At 45.7% G+C, this 18,497-nt stretch overlaps 1 protein-coding gene across 1 annotated transcript; it reads left to right on the top strand.

Moving 5' to 3' along the window:
- The first annotated feature begins 197 nt into the window (after positions 1-197).
- On the top strand, positions 198-7,812 carry LOC139548857 (scavenger receptor class F member 1-like). Its single transcript, XM_071358753.1, has 13 exons — positions 198-601; positions 823-884; positions 1,004-1,105; positions 1,288-1,555; positions 1,734-1,997; positions 2,210-2,428; positions 2,595-2,723; positions 2,956-3,062; positions 3,231-3,339; positions 3,415-3,539; positions 5,762-5,899; positions 6,017-6,206; positions 6,400-7,812. The coding sequence occupies exons 1-13, from the start codon at positions 501-503 to the stop codon at positions 7,472-7,474; spliced, it is 2,889 nt and encodes a 962-aa protein (XP_071214854.1). The 5' UTR covers positions 198-500; the 3' UTR covers positions 7,475-7,812.
- The last annotated feature ends 10,685 nt before the right edge of the window (positions 7,813-18,497 follow it).

Genomic DNA, 18,497 nt, shown 5'->3' with positions numbered 1-18,497 from the left:
TCTATCAGTATGTGGTGCTGTCTTAAAAAAGCCTTACTGAGGCAGATTGAATGGGAGGAAGTGGCTCTAACTTCCCCAGGAAAGAGGGAGAGGAAACGGACGGGTTTGGACCGCTCAGTCAGGCATTACTGGGCCTACGACTACAAGACTAATGATTGACGAGCGCTAGGCTGGGCAGAAAGACGGATAGAGGGAGAGAAAAAGAAAGAGAAAGACTGACTTCCAAGACCACAGAGCTGGGCTGGGGGAAAAGAAAGGTAAAGAGAGAGAGTGACTTGGGAGAGAGAGAGAGAGAGAGAAAGAATCGAGAAAGAGAGAGGAGAGTGCTTTCAATTTCCATTATACTCTTCTGGACTTGGGAAGAGAATAGTGAGAGAAAGAGGAGAAAAGGAGAAAGTGATTTTTCTGGGATAGGATTCTGGTGTTGGTACAGGGACAGGCGTGAGTTGGACGGTCTGAGACCTTTTGTGGGCTGGTACGGACCTGGTTGTGGGGTGGACATGGGCCTGTTTCTGACGGGTCTAGGACTACTGCTCTGCTGTTCCCTCTCCTCCCCTCAGAGACTGGCTCCCTCAGGGAGAAACGTCTGCCAGGACCTCAGGTGATGACTACATTCCACTCTCACACCTTATTTTTCTCTCTCTCTTTCATTTTCTGCCTTTTCTATCAAGCAGTATATCCTTGTTTTATGAAACATTCTCAGAAACTTAATAATTGTAATCTTCCATTATTTCATGAAAAAACAGTCAAAAGAAATGTGACCCATAAGGAAACTTCCTACTATGCTTTATGGTATGTATTTTGTTTACCCTTCTCAAACAGGGATCCCTCCACTCTTGTCTGTTGTACTGGATGGAGACAACAGGGAGAGGAGTGTACTATACGTGAGTACCAGTAGACAGTAAATTGTGTAAAACCATCCAGGGCACACAAGAACAGGCTTTTCGTCTTGTTTAGGTAGTATTGTATAATTCAGCACTGTGTCTGTTGTTTATGACTCCAGCTGTGTGTGATGGCGAGCGGGCCTGCCAGCAGGATGAGGTGTGTGTATACCCGGGCGTCTGTCGCTGTCGACCTGGCTACTATGGAGCCCACTGCAAGACACGTAAGTCAAACCAACTCTGACGTTTAAGTTACATAGGCTATGTCACAATTCTTTTTTTTTTTTAACACAACAAGAGTTAATATAGTAACTTTGGTAGCACTTTACATTGCAGGAATAAAAGGGCAAGAACATTGTAATTAAGTGCAAACTACTGAAATATTACAGCCTGTCTCCCTCTACAGGCTGCCCTCCAGAGTTCTGGGCACCGGACTGCCGTGAGCTGTGCAAGTGCCACCCTCACGGGCGCTGTAACCCAGTCACGGGCGAGTGCACATGCCTCCCCAACCGCTGGGGGCCACTCTGCCAGAACGCCTGCAGATGTGGTCGCCACGGGCACTGTCACCCTGTGCACGGCAACTGTACCTGCGATGAGGGCTGGTGGACGCCCACCTGTGCCAAGCAGTGCCAGTGCTACCCAGGCACCTCCACCTGCGACTCACTGACCGGCAGGTGAGAGAGTTGAGTTTATTTACAGTGGGAGGCATTAGTTAGCTTAGAGATGAATTTCTTGATGCAATTTAGCCTGCAATTTACAAATTAAAAGGGCGGTGTCACACACCATATTTTTCAACACAATCGCTAAAACACAATAGAAATATATGTTTTCTTAAAAAACTTTGGTTGGCAGGTGTCAGTGTGCCCCAGGGTACTGGGGTCAGAAGTGCAGTCTTCAATGTAGCTGCTACATATCGTCGTGCCAACAGAACACGGGGGCGTGCGAGTGCCAGAGCGGGTGGTGGGGTCAGACGTGTCATCAACGCTGTAACTGTGACCTGAAGCACAGCGAGTGTAATGCCGTCAGCGGGGAGTGTACATGTCAGCCTGGGTACAAGGGAGCCGTCTGTAATGAACCGTGTGGACCCGGGGAGTATGGCAGCGGGTGTAAACTGAGGTAAGCGAGTGTATATGGATATTGCAGTGGATTACATGATTGGGCTGGTACTGCCTTGTCATTGTGCTGTTGATCAAAATGGATGATTGATGGTTCGGGCGACTTCTGAGCACTTTATGTAGGTTTGTACCTGTGTCTATCCTGAAATGGCTACAGTATGTATTCAGTTGGACTGGTCCATGGATGTCTCTCTCTCCTTCTCTCCTGTGTAGCTGTGGCCACTGTAAACGAGGCCAGTCGTGCTCTGTGGTTGACGGTGTCTGTACGGCCTGTGAGCCTGGGTGGAACGGCACACGCTGTGACCAGCCGTGCAAGCGGGGTTACCATGGAAACCACTGCCATGAGGCGTGCCCACGCTGCAGGAACGGTGAACCATGCGACCCCAGGACGGGGGCGTGTTCACAATGTGATCCAGGATGGACCGGACCCAGGTGTGTGTGTGTTTGATGACTAACTACCAGTGAAATGTATCTGAGACCTTTTACAGTAATTCCCAGACATGACAGTGTCAATGATACCAAAGAGGTTCAGCGTTTTCTTCAATTGCTGACCGTTTTGTCGTCTGTCTGTTACCTGGGCCACTCTGTTTGTCTGCAGATGTGACAAGCCATGCTTTAACAGAACATTCGGGGACGCCTGCCGCTTCCTGTGCAGCCCCTGTTTCCATGGCCACTGTGATCACGTGACAGGAAGTTGTGTCTGTGGGCCCGGGTTCCAGGGACAGAGGTGAGAGTATGGAGAAAGCAGACAGAGGTTCTGTTCGAATACTCTTAAAATGCATCTTTCCTTTCTCCCTTCCTTGAAGTAATCACTGATGTGAACAATGGTTCAAATAAATAGGTTTCTCCAATCCAATAATGTCTGATTTAGACATCTTGCTGTTTGTGTATCTCAATGTTACGTTAGGTGATTGTGTATCTGGCTGTCACTAACAGGTTTCTCTCTGTTGTGTCCCCAGTTGTAACATCACCTGTCCAGACCAGCTGTATGGCTTTAACTGTTCCTCTGTCTGTGACTGTGGAGAGGGCACCGCCTGTCACCCAGCAACGGGGGCGTGTCCATACAGTATGCACTCCTCCTATTGGATACAGCTCTAGTTGGTTATTAATGTGTAGTTACTGATAAGTAAAAGTAGATGGGTCTATGGATTCAAATATTTTTTCCCCTCAAGAAGGAATATGTGAGGTTGAATCACATTTGTTTATGTGTGGGTGTGTGTGTGTGTGGTGTCAGATGGTCACAGGGCTCTGATCGCTGGTCTCCTGGTCCCTCTGATCTTGGTGCTGCTGGGTCTGGTCTGCTGCTGCTGCTGCTGTGGAGGACCTACTGACGGCAAAGACAGGTGTGTGTGTGTGTGTATGATTCTGATGGCAAAGGCAGGTGTGTTTGTTCCTCTGACCTTGCTCTGGTCCTACAGGGTAGCAGTGGGTGACGGTGGTACCTCTGTCCGTATGAAGCATCATGTGTATAACGTCCTGGCCAACGTGAGCTCTGCTGTACCCTGTATCTCTGTCTGGTCCTCTGGGCTACCCAGAGTCACAGGTCAGTCCAATATCACACTAGAGATCATATATGTCTGTATGTACAGTACCAGTCAAAGTTTGGACACACCTACTCATTGAAGGGTTTTTCTTCATTTGTACTATTTTCTACATCAAAGACATCAAAACTATGAAATAACATATGGAATCATGTACTAACCAAAACAGTGTTATCCAAATACATTTTATATTTGAAATTCTTAAAAGTAGCCACCCTTTGCCTTGATGACAGCTTTGCACACTCTTGGCATTCTCTCAACCAGGTTCATGAGGTAATCACCTGGAATGCATTTCAATTAACAGGTGTGCCTTGTTAAAAGTTATTTTGTGGAATTTCTTTCCTTCTTAATGCGTTTGAGCCAATCAGTTGTGTTGTGACAAGGTAGGGGTGGTATACAGAAGACAGCCCTATTTGGTAAAAGATCAAGTCCATATTATGGCAAGAACAGCTCCAATAAGCAAAGAGAAATGACATTCCGTCATTACCTTAAGACATGAAGGTCAGTCAATCCAGAAAATGTATTCAAGAGCGGTCGCAAAAACCATCAAGCACTATGATGAAACTGGCTCTCATGAGGTCCGCCACAGAAAAGGAAGACCCAGAGTTACCTCTGCTGCAGAGGATAAGTTCATTAGAGTTACCAGCCTCAGAAATTGCAGCCCAAATAAATGCTTCACAGAGTTCAAGTAACAGACACATCTCAACATCAGCTGTTCAGAGGAGAATGCATGAATCAGGCCTTCATGATCGAATTGCTGCAAAGAAACTAAAGGACACCAATAAGAAGAGACTTGCTTGGGCCAAGAAACAACAGCAATGGACATTCGACCGGTGGAAATCTGTCCTTTGGTCTGATGAGTCCAAATTTGAGATTTTTGGTTCCAACCGCTGTGTCTTTGTGAGACGCAGAGTAGTTGAACGGATGATCTCCGCATGTGTTGTTCCCACCGGTCCTTTGCTGTTGACACTGTCAGTGATTTATTTAGAATTCAAGGCACACTTAACCAGCATGGCTACAAGAGCATTCTGCAGTGATACGCCATCCCATCTGGTTTGTGCTTAGTGGTGCTATCATTTGTTTTTCAACAGGACAATGACCCAACACACCTCCAGGCTGTGTAAGGGCTATTTGACCAAGAAGGAGAGTGGTGTGGGGCTGCATCAGATGACCTGGCCTCCACAATCACCTGACCTCAACCCAATGGTTTGGAACGAGTTGGACTGCACATTGAAGGAAAAGCAGCCAACAAGTGCTCAGCATATGTGGGAACGCCTTCAAGACTGTTGTAAAAGCATTCCAGGTGAAGCTGGTTGAGAGAATGCCAAGAGTGTGCAAAGCTGTCATCAAGGCAAAGGGTGGCTACTGTGAATGGATCAGCTTGTCCAAAACACCCTAACACAGGCGGGAGGTAAAACATGAACAGACCAGAGGCAGTGGTTGTGATTCATTTTCTTGTGATTGTTTACTAAACAGGTTATTTCGCCCAACAAAATAATTCCAGTACAGGGTAACGTCCAACGCTGTCACCAGCGTAACAAAACAAATAAACATAAACATGAACAGTTGACCAAAAGGCCGTGGCCAAAAGGGGATGCAAAACAACAAACGGCTACTCCTGTTTTTAGATCTTCTACACATAATAGTTACCAGAGGAACGCTTCTCTCTACCTAAAGCTGCCTTGGTTAACAGAGAGACAAGGTGCCCCAGTAAACAAAGCTTTCTCTGAGGTAGGAAAATCTGACATCCCCACAGGTCTCTCCTCCCAATCCTCCTCCAGCTCCTCTCCTGGCACACCTATATAGAGGAAGACACAAAGCAATTAGTGGGCCCAGGTGTATACTAATTGGCTTTACACTGAGTACCTGTCCCCTGTGGAGGGTGCTGTCGTGTCGTCTTCCTCCGGCTGGTCACTGAACTCTCACACTACTTTGAAGAATCAAAATATAGTTGTTTAACACTTTTTTTGGTTACTACATGATTCCATATGTGTTATTTCATAGTTGAATGTCTTCACTATTATTCTACAATTTAGAAAATAGTAAAAAATAAATGAGTAGGTGTGTCCAAACTTTTGACTGGTACTGTATGTAAGGAAGAAACTCCAGTACTTGTTGGATGCTCTCAAGGTTTTTCTCCATGCATTTGGAAACATGAGAGGTGTGCATGCTATACTTATTACAATATTATGACAATAATAATAATGAGCACTTCTCTCTCCAGTGTCCCACCACGACCCTGAGCTGACATTCAACCACAGTTTCATAGAGCCTCCCTCCTCAGGCTGGGTGACAGACGGATCCTCCTTTGACAGTGATGAGGAGACCGGAGAGGCTCTCTACTGTGTCCCCCCCAGAGAAGGTAATCAGTGTGTGTGGGTGTGTGTGTCTGTGTGTGTGTTCAACCCTTTGTGCTTTGTTGACTCCCTATTTTCTCTCTCTCCCTGTCCCTCCCTTTACCCCACTCTTCCTCCCTCAGACATCCCCGCAGTGGCGGGCGGTGAGTTCCAGGAGTTCCAACATGAGATGAGTTCTAAGTGTAACATGTTCCCCGACCCCTCTGCCTTCAGTGTTAGTGCAGAAGACATGTCCCTCCCCTTTGGCATCCCCCGCACCTCCAGCAACGCCAAGTCCAAACGCCCCTCCGTCTCCTTCGCCGAAGGCACCAGGTAACACCAGGCCGCCGTCATCATGATGAGGACATTGGACGCTACACACACCACACACCACTACGCAGCACTTCAATTCTCTTTTTAACTTGTCTCTGCAAAGTTATAGTCTTGTGATTGTTTTTAATGTTGAGAGTTTGTCAAATTACTTTCCTCTTGGGGATTAATAAAGTTCAATCTCACCTCATCCCAGGTTCAGCCCCAAAGAGCGCCGAGGCTCTGCCCAGGACCTGACTCCCGGGGCCCCCCGCACCAAACCTAAGTCCCCCTGGGGGGTCCTGATGCTGTCAGCCCTCCAGGCCCAGGGAGGGAAGTCCTCAGAGGGGGAAGAGACGGAGACAGGTGAGGGGGGTGTGGATGGATGTGGAGGTGGGACTGGACCATTGGAAGAACCAGGATCCAGTGGTGAAGCAGGGGACCCTGATGTGGACAGGTACACGGCCACCCCGTCACAAGCCATGTCTACCCTGCAGGTGCCTGGAGCAGTGGTAGGAAGAAGACGCACCATATCCAATGCCGCTGTTAACAGAAAGGGTGGGCAAGCATCAGGGTCCACATCCGATGGCCAGAAGGCAGAGATACATAAAGGGATGGACAAGGTGACCACAGTGTACGTGACAGTGGGTAAGGCGGGGGTGGGGAGGCCCCTGTCTAAACTAGAGCTCCCCAGCTCGGAGGGCCCGGTACAGGCCATGCTACGCAGGCTAGGCAGCCTCCAGAGACATAAAGACCAGGAGGGGGGAACTAGGTCCAAGGGTAAGATCCCGGGGGTGGAGGGGATCACCAAGCCACCCAGGAGGAAGCTGGGGGCCAGGGCCAGTTTGTGGGAGCAGGGGGCTCCCCCACCCTTGGGGGTGGAGGGTCCTGTAGGGGAAGGCGTATCTATGAGGAAACCCAGTAGGAGGAAACAGCACGCTCACCACAGCTCGCCTGCTGTCATGGGAAACACTGACGATGGCACTAATACTCACCTCCCACCAGAGGGCGCCAATGCCACCATTACGCCTACGAGGCCCCTGTCCTCCATTTTGAAAAGCGTGCCAGAGGTCGCTGGGTTAGAAGTCATGGGTGAAAGGTCAGCGGTGAGGGGAGAGAACGATGACCCTGGGATGCAGACTGAGACTGACAGTGGATATCTAACAGTCGGGCCAGCTGGAGTTGTAACCGACGCTGTTAGTCTGAGTGAAGTCATCGCCAATGACGGAGTGGTGGCCAGTGTGGACGATGGAGCTAACCTATATGAGAATGTGATGATTATGCATTCCTAACTTCAGATGCTAATGACTGTGCTGCTCTGTCTCCTCTCACAATTGAGTATGTAGTTTGACTACTAATGAATGAGGAATTTGGAAACTAGCTTAATGTACTGAAGTTAACAGTTGAGTCTGACATTAACTAACTTTACAATATTGAATATACCATTTTATGAATTACAATATGTACATGATGGTTCTGTACAATATGTACTGTATGTATGTATATCATACAACAATAGGATAATGTTGAAATCGCCTTACCAAATAGTAATCGACACTGTAACTGCCATGTGTGAAACAACTATGCAAATTAAAACAAAAAATGCACGCTCCGATCTGTGCACTTTGTTCACTTTGGCTTGTCTGTCATCACTAGGCTAAGCTGCTAACGTTAGCCATCAAGCTCACAAAGTTTGTCCCAGATGAGTTTTGCAATGGAGCCCTCTTTGCCTGGAGAAGTAAATTAATGGTTCCAGCTCTGTAGGAGCTGTATCTACTACCCTTTGTTTCAGGACAAACTGGATCACTCAGAGTTCCAATGCGACAATTGTTTGCTTGCCGAGGATTATATGCTTGAGGTGGCTTCCTTGATCACTCAGGTAGCCAGCCTACGTAAGATACTGGGGGAAATGTAGAGTGGAATGTTTACCATTTCTACGCCGGTGCTGCACGGCGTTCGCCCATGTTGGATGCATCTCTGTCTTGTCATTTGTTGTTATCCGACTGGCCGGAGTCGAAGGAGCACAGCAAGAGGAGCATGGCAATCAACGATGGTCGCATGTCATGAGCTGTGGAAGCCGAAGACAGCGGCCTCCCGCAATGCAATCTACACTCCCTACGAGAGGCCCGGAGCAGATACAAACAACTAATTGTTTCGCCGCCCTGGAGCCTGATCTTCCTGCACCTTCGTCGCTGGGGGTGCCTGCGTCTGCGGCCGCTGTTCCCACTCCTACTCCTTCCCCTACGATTTCCAAGTCGACTTTCGGCAACCTTCCGTCCCTGCTCTGGATCAAGCGGGACTTCATCTGTCGGAGGCCTGCATGCCTGTGAAGCGTGGGAGTGGGCATATTTCCTCGTCCTTCTCGTCAGCCATGATTTGGGCAGCTCCATGGTAAGAACTGTTCCTGGTGCAAAAACAATGTCCTATCCCGGAGCTCGAGTAAATGACATTACTAAGCTGCTCCCTAATGTACTACGTCAGGACATGGAAATCGATTTAATGCGCTGATTGACTCTCTGCTAGACACTAATAAAAGACCCATCATATCTGGCCCTGTGGCCTCTCTGAATCGTGGCATTGAACGCTTTAGCAGGATTCTTTATCTTCACAACTGGCTACGTGATTATTGCAAGCCAATGGGTGTAACTTTTGTTGACAATTTCGATACCTTTTGGAAACAAAAGGAGGATGGGATCCACCCAAATGATTTGGGTTCCTGGATCCTTTCACACAATTATAAGGCTGCGTCTCAAGCCCAGCTCAGTTAATCCCTACCATTGTGTCACTGAGTCATCATAATGCTTTAGCAAATGTACATTATACCAGGGGCATTGGAAGACACAATGTAAGTAACTTAATTTATGTTCCTCTATGTGCCCTGAATGCATCTGCTGATCCTACAGCTATTCTATGCAGCAATTGTGTGCTTATGAACCATATTTATACTGTTAGCACTGAGGCGGCGTGCCCTAGTAGGAAGTCCACTGTGTGCAGCTCACCCTGCACTAACATAAATAACATGAGAATATCTACTTCTGCTAAGCTTCCCAGTAAAGCAATAAAAACAAGCAAGCATCCCAGAAAAGTGCTCAAAATAGCCCACATCAACATATGTAGCTTAAGAAACAAGGTTCATTAAATTAATAACTTGCTAGTAACAGATGACATTCATATTTTGACAATCTCTGAAACTCACTTAGACAATACCTTTGATAATACAGTGGTAACAATACAAGGTTATAACATATACAGAAAAGACAGAAATGCCAGTGGTGGAGGTGTTGCTGTTTATATTCAGAACCACATTCCTGTAACGATTAGAGAGGATCTCATGTTAAATACTGTGGAAGTAATATGGCTTCAGGTTCATCTGCCTCACCTAAAGCCCATTATTGTGGGAAGCTGTTATAGACCACCAAGTGCTAACAGTCAGTATCTGGATAATGTGTGAAATTCTTGATAGTGTATGTGATATCAACAGAGAGGTATGCTTTCTGGGTGATTTTTAAATATTGACTGGCTTTCATCAAGCTGCCCACTCAAGAAAAAGCTTCAAACTGTAACCAGTGCCTGCAACCTGGTTCAGGTTATCAGTCAACCTACCGGGGTCTTTACAAACAGCACAGGAATGAAATCATCAACATGTATTGATCACATCTCTACTAATGCTGCAGAAATGTGCTTGAAAGCAGTATTCATATCCATCGGGTGTAGTGATCACAGTATAGTAGCCATATCTAGGAAAGTGTAATAGAGGTCATACTATAAGTTTTGTAGTGATTCCTATGTTGTTGATGTAAAGAATATTTGTTGGTCTGTGGTGTGTAATGAGACGTTGCACTTGACACATTTATGAAATTGCTTATCCAAGTTACTAATAAGCATGGATTTAACAAACCTGTTAAATCCACATAAATTGATGAGGAATTGAAAAATTGTATGGTTGAGAGGGATGAGGACTAAGGAATGGCAAATAAGTCTGGTTGCACAACCGATTGGCAAATGTACTGCAAATTGAGAAATCATGTGACTAAACTGAATAAAAAGAAGAAGAAACTACACTATGGAACAAAGATAAATGACATAAAGAATGATAGTAAAAAGCTTTGGAGCACCTTCAATTACATTTTGGGAAAAAAGGCAAACTCGGCTCCATCATTCATCATTCATTACAAAACCGACTGATATTGCCAACTACTTTATTGATTTTGTCATTGGCAAGATTAGCAAACTTAGGCATGACATGCCAGCAACAAACGCTAACACTTCACATCAAAGTATTTCTGAACAAATTAAGAAAGACAAGAATTGTAATTTTGAATTCTGTAAAGTCAGTGTGGAAGAGGTGAAAAAATTATTGTTGTCTATCAACAATGACAAGCAACCAGGGTCTGACAACTTGAATGGAAAATTACTGACGATAATAGCCACTCCTATTTGCCATATCTTCAATTTAAGACTACTAGAAAGTGTGTGCCCTCAGGCCTGGAGGGAAGCAAAAGTAATTATACTACCTAAGAATAGTAAAGCCCCCTTTACTGGCTCAAATAGCCGAACAATCAGCCTGTTACCAACCCTTAGTAAAGGTAAAATCAGGAACTCCCCAGGGCAGCTGTCTAGGCCCCTAACTTTTTTCAATCTTTACTAACGACATGCTTTGAGAAAATCCAGTGTGTCGATGTATGCGGATGACTCAACACTATACACTTCAGCTACTACAGCGAGTGAAACCACTGCAACACTAAACAAAGAGCTGCAGTTAGTTTGAGAATGGGTGGCAAGGAATAAGTTAGTCCTAAATATTTCAAAAGCATTGTATTTGGGACAAATCATTCACTAAACCCTAAACCTCAACTAAATCTTGTAATAAATGTGGAAATTGAGCAAGTTGAGGTGACTAAGCTGCTTGGAGTAACCCTGGATTGTAAACTGTCATGGTCAAAACATATTGATAAAACAGTAGCTAAGATGGGGAGAAGTCTGTCCATAATAAAGCGCTGCTCTACCTTCTTAACAGCACTATCAACAAGGCAGGTCCTACAGGCCCTAGTTTTGTCTCACCTGAATACTGTTCAGTCGTGTGGTCAGGTGCCCCAAAGAGGGACTTAGGAAAATTGCAATTGGATCAGAACAGGGCAGGACGTCTGGCCCTTGGATGTACACAGAGAGCAAACATTGATAATATGTATGTCAATCTCTCCTGACTCAAAGTGAAGGAGAGGTTGACTTCATCACTACTTGTATTTGTGAGAGGTATTGACATGTTGAAAGCACCGAGCTGTCTGTTTAAACGACTAGCACACAGCTCAGACACCCATGCATACCTCACAAGACATGCCGTCAGAGGTCTCTAAACAGTCCCCAAGTCCAGAACAGACTATGGGAGGCGCACAGTATTACATAGAGCCTTGAATACGTGGAACTCTATTCCACATCAGGTAACTGATGCAAGCAGTACAATCAGATTTAAAAAAACAGATAAAAATACACCTTATGGAACAGCGAGGACTGTGAAGCAAGACAAACATAGGCGCAGACATGCATACACACACATGATAACATACACAGTATACACACACGTACACATGGATTTTGTTTTGTAGATATGTGGTAGTGGAGTAGGGGCCTGAGGGCACATACTTAGTGTGTTGTGAAATATGTTATATTGTAATGTTTTGTAATGTAATGTTTTTAAAATTGTATAACTGCCTTAATGTTGCCTGACCCCAGGAAGAGTAGCTGCTACCTTGGCAGAAAATAATGGGGATCCATAATAAATACAAATACAAATACTAGGCGAACATTGCTCTGTTGAGCCAGCTTGAACCATTAAAACGGCTTGGCACTGGCAGCACCAACCCTTTCCAAACCATCACCTGTCTGTGATATATATTATTCACTGGAACACTGACGTTGTGCCACAAATGGCACCTTATTACTTTAATTCTGGCCCTGATCAAAAGTAGTGCACTATAAAGGAAATAGGGTGCCATTTGGGATGTACAATGAGTGAAACAAAACAAGTGATGAAGCTGATGACATCAAATGGATTATGAAGGTGCTACTGCATGCCTGGTTGAATACCTGCCATGTATATGATGTATGTATATTATGGTGTCTGTCTAATAATTGCGCCAACAGTTGTTGCCTTCTCACCAAGCTGCTTGCCTATTGTCCTGTAGCCCATCCCAGCCTTGTGCAGGTCTACAATTTTATCGCTGGTGTCCTTACACAGCTCTCTGGTCTTGGCCATTGTGGAGAGGTTGGAGTCTGTTTGATTGAGTGTGTGGACAGTTGTCTTTTATACAGGTAACGAGTTCAAACAGGTGCAGTTAATACAGGTAATGAGTGGAGAACAGGAGGGCTTAAAGAAAAACTAACAGGTCTGTGAGAGACGGAATTCTTACTGGTTGGTAGGTGATCAAATACTTATGTCATGCAATAAAATGCAAATTATTTACTTAAAAATCATACAATGTGATTTTCTGGATTTTTGTTTTAGATTCCGTCTCTCACAGTTGAAGTGTACCTAGGATAAAAATTACAGACCTCTACATGCTTTGTAAGTAGGAAAACCTGCAAAATCGGCAGTGTGTCAAATACTTGTTCTCCCCACTGTATATAGAGATACAGATAAACAGAACCTCTCCTGGTGTTTTTCTCCCACCCAATGACTCCCTTCACACCTATAAAGGTGACGGGGTAAGACCCATGAAGACTCTTACCTCTTAAGGCGTAGACAGAGCCGTTCTTGAGCTGCATGACGGAGTCCCAGGGCCTGCCGCTGCATGGCTCAGCATCTGGATCTCCTACTGGAGCCTTGGTGGTCGTCACCACTTCCTCTGTGGTTGTCTCCACTTCTGCTGTTGTGCCTGGAGCTTCTGTTGTAACTGGCTCTGTTACTCTTACCGTGGCTCTCTGGGAGACTGATATTTTCTGTTGGATTGAGGGTGCATGTGGGACTGATGGTCCCTCTGTGGCTTTAGCTGTCTCCGGGAGTGGGACTTCCACTGGGACCTGACCTCTCTGTGGGCCTCTACCTGCATGTGAGGTTGATGGTGCCTTGGTGGTTTTAGCTGCCTCCGAGAGTGGGATCTGGCCTCCCTGTGGGCCTCTACCTGCATGTGAGGCTGATGGTGCCTTGGTGGTTTTAGCTGCCTCCGAGAGTGGGATCTGGCCTCCCTGTGGGCCTCTACCTGCATGTGAGGCTGATGGTGCCTTGGTGGTTTTATCTGCCTCCGAGAGTGGGATCTGGCCTCCCTGTGGGCCTCTACCTGCATGTGAGGCTGATGGTGCCTTGGTGGTTTTAGCTGCCTCCGAGAGTGGGATCTGGCCTCCCTGTGGGCCTCTACCTGCATGTGAGGCTGATGGTGCCTTGGTGGTTTTAGCTGCCTCCGAGAGTGGGATCTGGCCTCCCTGTGGGCCTCGAGCTGCGCCTGTAGCTGGCTCTGTGACTGGGTTTGTCTTTGAGGCAATTGTGGTAGGAGTAGGGGTGGTATTGGGAGTTCTGAAGCATGTGGGTTGCCGACGTTGGCCCCATGAGTAGCTGGATTCCTCGTCTTCAGGTTTGGTTGGAAAGGTGGGGGCAAATAGACCATCATCACCCTCTGCAAATTCAAAGGGGTCCCCACGTGCTGAAGGAAACAGAGGTCATATTAGATGAAATACCCAATGAATTACAAGCCCAATATTTTTTTTCATTTAACTAGGCAAATTCTTATTTGCAATGATGGCCTACCGGGGAACAGTGGGTTAACTTCCTTGTTCAGGGGCAGAATGACAGATTTTTACCTTGTCAGCTCGGGGATTCGATCCAGCAACCTTTCAGTTATTGGCCTAACGCTCTAACTACTAGGCTACCTGCATATTATGTGAATATTGAACATATGCAACTCATTACCATGTTAATCAGTGGTGCATTATTCAATATGACCCTTAGAGGTTGTTAAAAGTGAAATCTATAACTTTTGTAACAATCAATATACAAACACACGCACGCACACGCACACACACACACACACACACACACTCTCTTCTTACTTTTCATACGACATGCGGTCTCGTAGTCTGAGCAGCAGCTCTTGTAGTACCGACACATGGTGTCACACTGGCAATTCTTCTTGGAGTCGAAGGCATTCTCACAGCGGTCCATGCATGACTCTGATACGCAAGGACAGCACAGAGAGGTAACTTATGAATGACCATGGAACAGCAAACATTTTTGGAATACTTCCACCAACTCCAATATAGTGTCTCTGCTCCAACTCAATCAAACTTCAACCAAAATGTCACCACTACATTTTCAAATCAACCTAGATTATATATATATTTTTATGGTATACTCTGCAGAAAACACAGTAGCTAGCCCGGCTAGCAGGAGTATCAGCCCGAGCCTCATGCTGTCGGTCTCTCTGGGTCTCTCTGGGTGTGTGACTGAGAGGACCCAGGGGATATAGAACTGTGCGCTGCCAATCAATGACCAATGCAATGCAGTGGCTACCAGTGTCATTCACCTCTACAGCATGTTTAGTTAAACCTTGTTTCAATCTTTTTTGTTGTTGAAAAAATCTGTAAATAAAGAGTTTAATTCAAAATGATATATATCAATTTAATTTTTTTTTGGTAAGTTAGCTTTTATCCTTTAAAGAACTTATGAAACAGATTCAACCACAAAGACCAGGGAGGTTTTCCAATGCCTTGCAAAGAAGGGGACCTATTGGTAGATGGGTAAATTTTTTAAAAAGCAGACATTGAATATCCCTTTGAGTGTGGTGAAATGATTAATTACACTTTGGATTGTGTATCAATACACCCAGTCACTACAAAGATACAGGCATCCTTCCTAACTCAGTTGCCGGAGAGGAAGGAAACCGCTCAGGGATTTCACCATGAAGCTAATGTTCACTTTAAAACAGTTACAGAGTTTAATGGCTGTGATAGGAGAAAATAGAGGATCGTTCAACAACATTGTAGTTACTCCACAATACTAACCTAATTAGGAAAAGAGAGAAGCCTGTACAGAAACATGCATCCTGTTTGCAACAAAGCATTAATACTGCAAAAAATGTGGTAAAGCAATTCACTTTTTATCCTGAATACAAAGTGTTATGTTTGGGGCAAATCCAATACAACACATTACTCAGTACCACTCTCCATATTTTCAAGCATAGTGTTGGCTGCATCATGTTATGGGTATGCTTGTAATCGTTTAGGACTGCAGAGTTTTTCAGGACTAAAAAGAAACGGAATGGAGCTAAGCACAGGCAAAATCCTCAAGGAAAACCTGGTTCCATCTGCTTTCCACCAGACACTGGGAGATGAATTCACCTTTCAGCAGGACAATAACCTAAAACACTATGCCAAATCTATGCTGGAGTTGCTTACCAAGAAGACAGTGAACGTTCCTGAGTTGCCGAGTTACAGTTTTGACTTAAATATGCTTGAAAAATTTGACAGAGCTTGAAGAATTTTGAAAAGAATAATGGGCAAATGTTGCACAATCCAGGTGTGGAAAGCTCTTAGGGACTTACCCAGAAAAACTCACAGCTGTAATCGCTGCCAAAGGTAATTCTACAAAGTATTAACTTAGTGGTGTGAATACTGTTTCAATTAGATATTTCTGTATTTAATTTTCAATAAATTTGCAAAAATTGCTAATAACATGTTTTCTATTTGTCATTATGGGGGTATTGTGTGTAGATGGGTGAGAGAAAAAATATATATTTAATCCATTGTGCATTCAGCCTGTAACACATCAAAATGTGGAATAAGTTAATGGGTATGAATACTTAGCCTATATCATTAATTAAAACGTCCTAAAATGGATGTAGAAATCGCAGATTGCCCCTTTAAGCAACAGTAAAAGGCCTAATGACTATAATGGACAAAATATTTGTATTTGTTTCTGCTGATATCTGTTCATCAAGAGCTTCATGAAATGGGTTTCCATGGCCGAGCAGCCGCACACAAGCCTAAGATCACCATGTGCAATGCCAATCGTCGGCTGGACTAGTGTAAAGCTCGCCACCATTGGACTCTGGAGCAATGGAAACGCATTCTCTGGAGTGATGAATCACGCTTCACCATCTGGCAGTCCGACGGACGAATCTGGGTTTGGCGGATACCAGGAGAACGCTACCTGCCCGAATGCATAGTGCCAACTGTAAAGTTTGGTGGAAGAGGAATAATGGTCTAGGGCTGTTTTTCATGGTTCGGGCGAGGCCCCTTAGTTCCAGTGAAGGGAAATCTTAACGCTACAGCATACAATGTCTGTGCTTCCAACTTTGTGGCAACATTTTGGGGAAGGCCCTTTCCTGTTTCAGCATGGCAATGCCCCTGTGCACAAAGCGAGGTCCATACAGAAATGGTTTGTCGAGATCGGTGTGGAAGAACTTGACTGGCCTTCACAGAGCCCTGACCTCAACCCCATTGAACACCTTTGTGATGAATTGGAACGCAGACTGCGGGCCAGGTCTAATCGCCCAAGCGAGGTCCATACAGAGACAAAGTAGAGTCGCAATTCAAAGGCTCAAACACGAGACGTATGTGGCAGGGTCTTCAGTCAATAATGGTCTACAAAAAGAAAATCAGCCCTGTCGCGGACATCGACGTCTTGCTCCCAGACAAATTAAACAACTTCTTTGCTCGCTTTGAGGACAATATAGTGCCACTGACACGGCCCGCTACCAAAGCCTGTGGTCTCTCCTTCTCCGTGCCCATGTAAGTAAAACATTTAAAAGTGTTAACCCTCGCAGGGCTGCCGGTCCAGACAGCATCCCTAGCCGCGTCCTCAGAGCATGCATAGACCAGTTGGCTGGTGTGTTTACGGACATATTCAATCAATCCCTATCCCAGTCTGCTGTCCCTACATGCATTGATTGGCCACCATTGTTCCTGTTCCCAAGACAGCTAAGGTAACTGAACTAAATGACTATCGCTCCATTACACTCACTTCTGTCATCATGAAGTGCTTTGAGAGACTAGTCAAGGATCATATCACCTCCACCCTACCCGATACACTAGACCCACTCCAATTTGCTTACCGCCCCAATAGGTCCACTGACAATGCAATCGCCATCACACTGCACACTGCCCTAACCCATCTGGACAAGAGGAATACCTATGTAAGAATGGTGTTCATTGACTACAGCTCAGCATTTATCACCATAGTACCCATAGTACTCCCCCATAGTACCCTGGGTCTCGACACCCCCCCCCCCCCCCTGTGCAACTGGGTCCTGGACTTTCTGACGGGCTGCCCCTAGGTGGTGAAGGTAGGAAACAACATCTCCACCCCGCTGATCCTCAACACTGGGGCCCCACAAGGGTGCGTGCTCAGCCCTCTCCTGTACTCCCTGTTCACCCATGACTGTGTGGCCATGCACGCTTCCAACTCAATCATCATGTTTGCAAACGACACTACAGTGGTAGGCTTGATTACCAACAACGATGAGACGGCCTACAGGGAGGAGGTGAGGGCCCTCGGAGTGTGGTCTCAGGAAAATAACCTCTCACTCAATGTCAACAAAACATAGGAGATGATCGAAGACTTCAGGAAACAGCAGATGGCATCCCCCCATCCGCATCGACGGGACAGTAGTGGAGAAGGTGGAAGGTTTTAAGTTCCTCAGCGTACACATCACGGACAAACTAAAATGGTCCACCCACACAGACAGCGTGGTGAGGAAGGCGCAACAGCGCGTCTTCAACCTCAGGAGGCTGAAGAAATTTGGCTTGTCACCTAAAACACTCACAAACTTTTACAGATGCACAATCGAGAGCATCCTGTCGGGTTGTATCACCGCCTGGTACGGCAACTGCACCACCCTCAACCGCATGGCTCTCCAGAGGGTAGTGAGGTCTGCACAACGCATCACTGGTGGCAAACTACCTGCCCTCCAGGACACCTACAGCACGCGATGTCTCAGGATGGCCAAAAAGATCATCAAGGACAACAACCATCCAAGCCACTGCCTGTTCACCCCGCTACCATCCATAAGGCGAGGTCAGTACATGTGCATCGAAGCTGGGACCAAGAGACTGAAAAACAGCTTCTATCTCAAGGCCATCAGACTGTTAAACAGCCATCACTAACATAGAGAGGCTGCAGCCAACATACAGACTCAAATCTCTGGCCACTTTAATAAATGGACTTAATAATGGTATCACTAGTCACTTTAAATAACACCACTTTAATAATGTTTACATATCCTACATTACTCATCTCATATGTATATACTGTACTCTATACCATCTACTGCATCTTGCCTTTGCCGCACGGCCATCGCTCATCCATATATTTATATGTACATATTC

This window comes from Salvelinus alpinus, chromosome 22 (assembly GCF_045679555.1).
Source record: "Salvelinus alpinus chromosome 22, SLU_Salpinus.1, whole genome shotgun sequence".
NCBI classification, from domain to species: Eukaryota; Metazoa; Chordata; class Actinopteri; order Salmoniformes; family Salmonidae; genus Salvelinus; species Salvelinus alpinus.
This window is presented reverse-complemented; position numbering and strand designations above follow the sequence as displayed.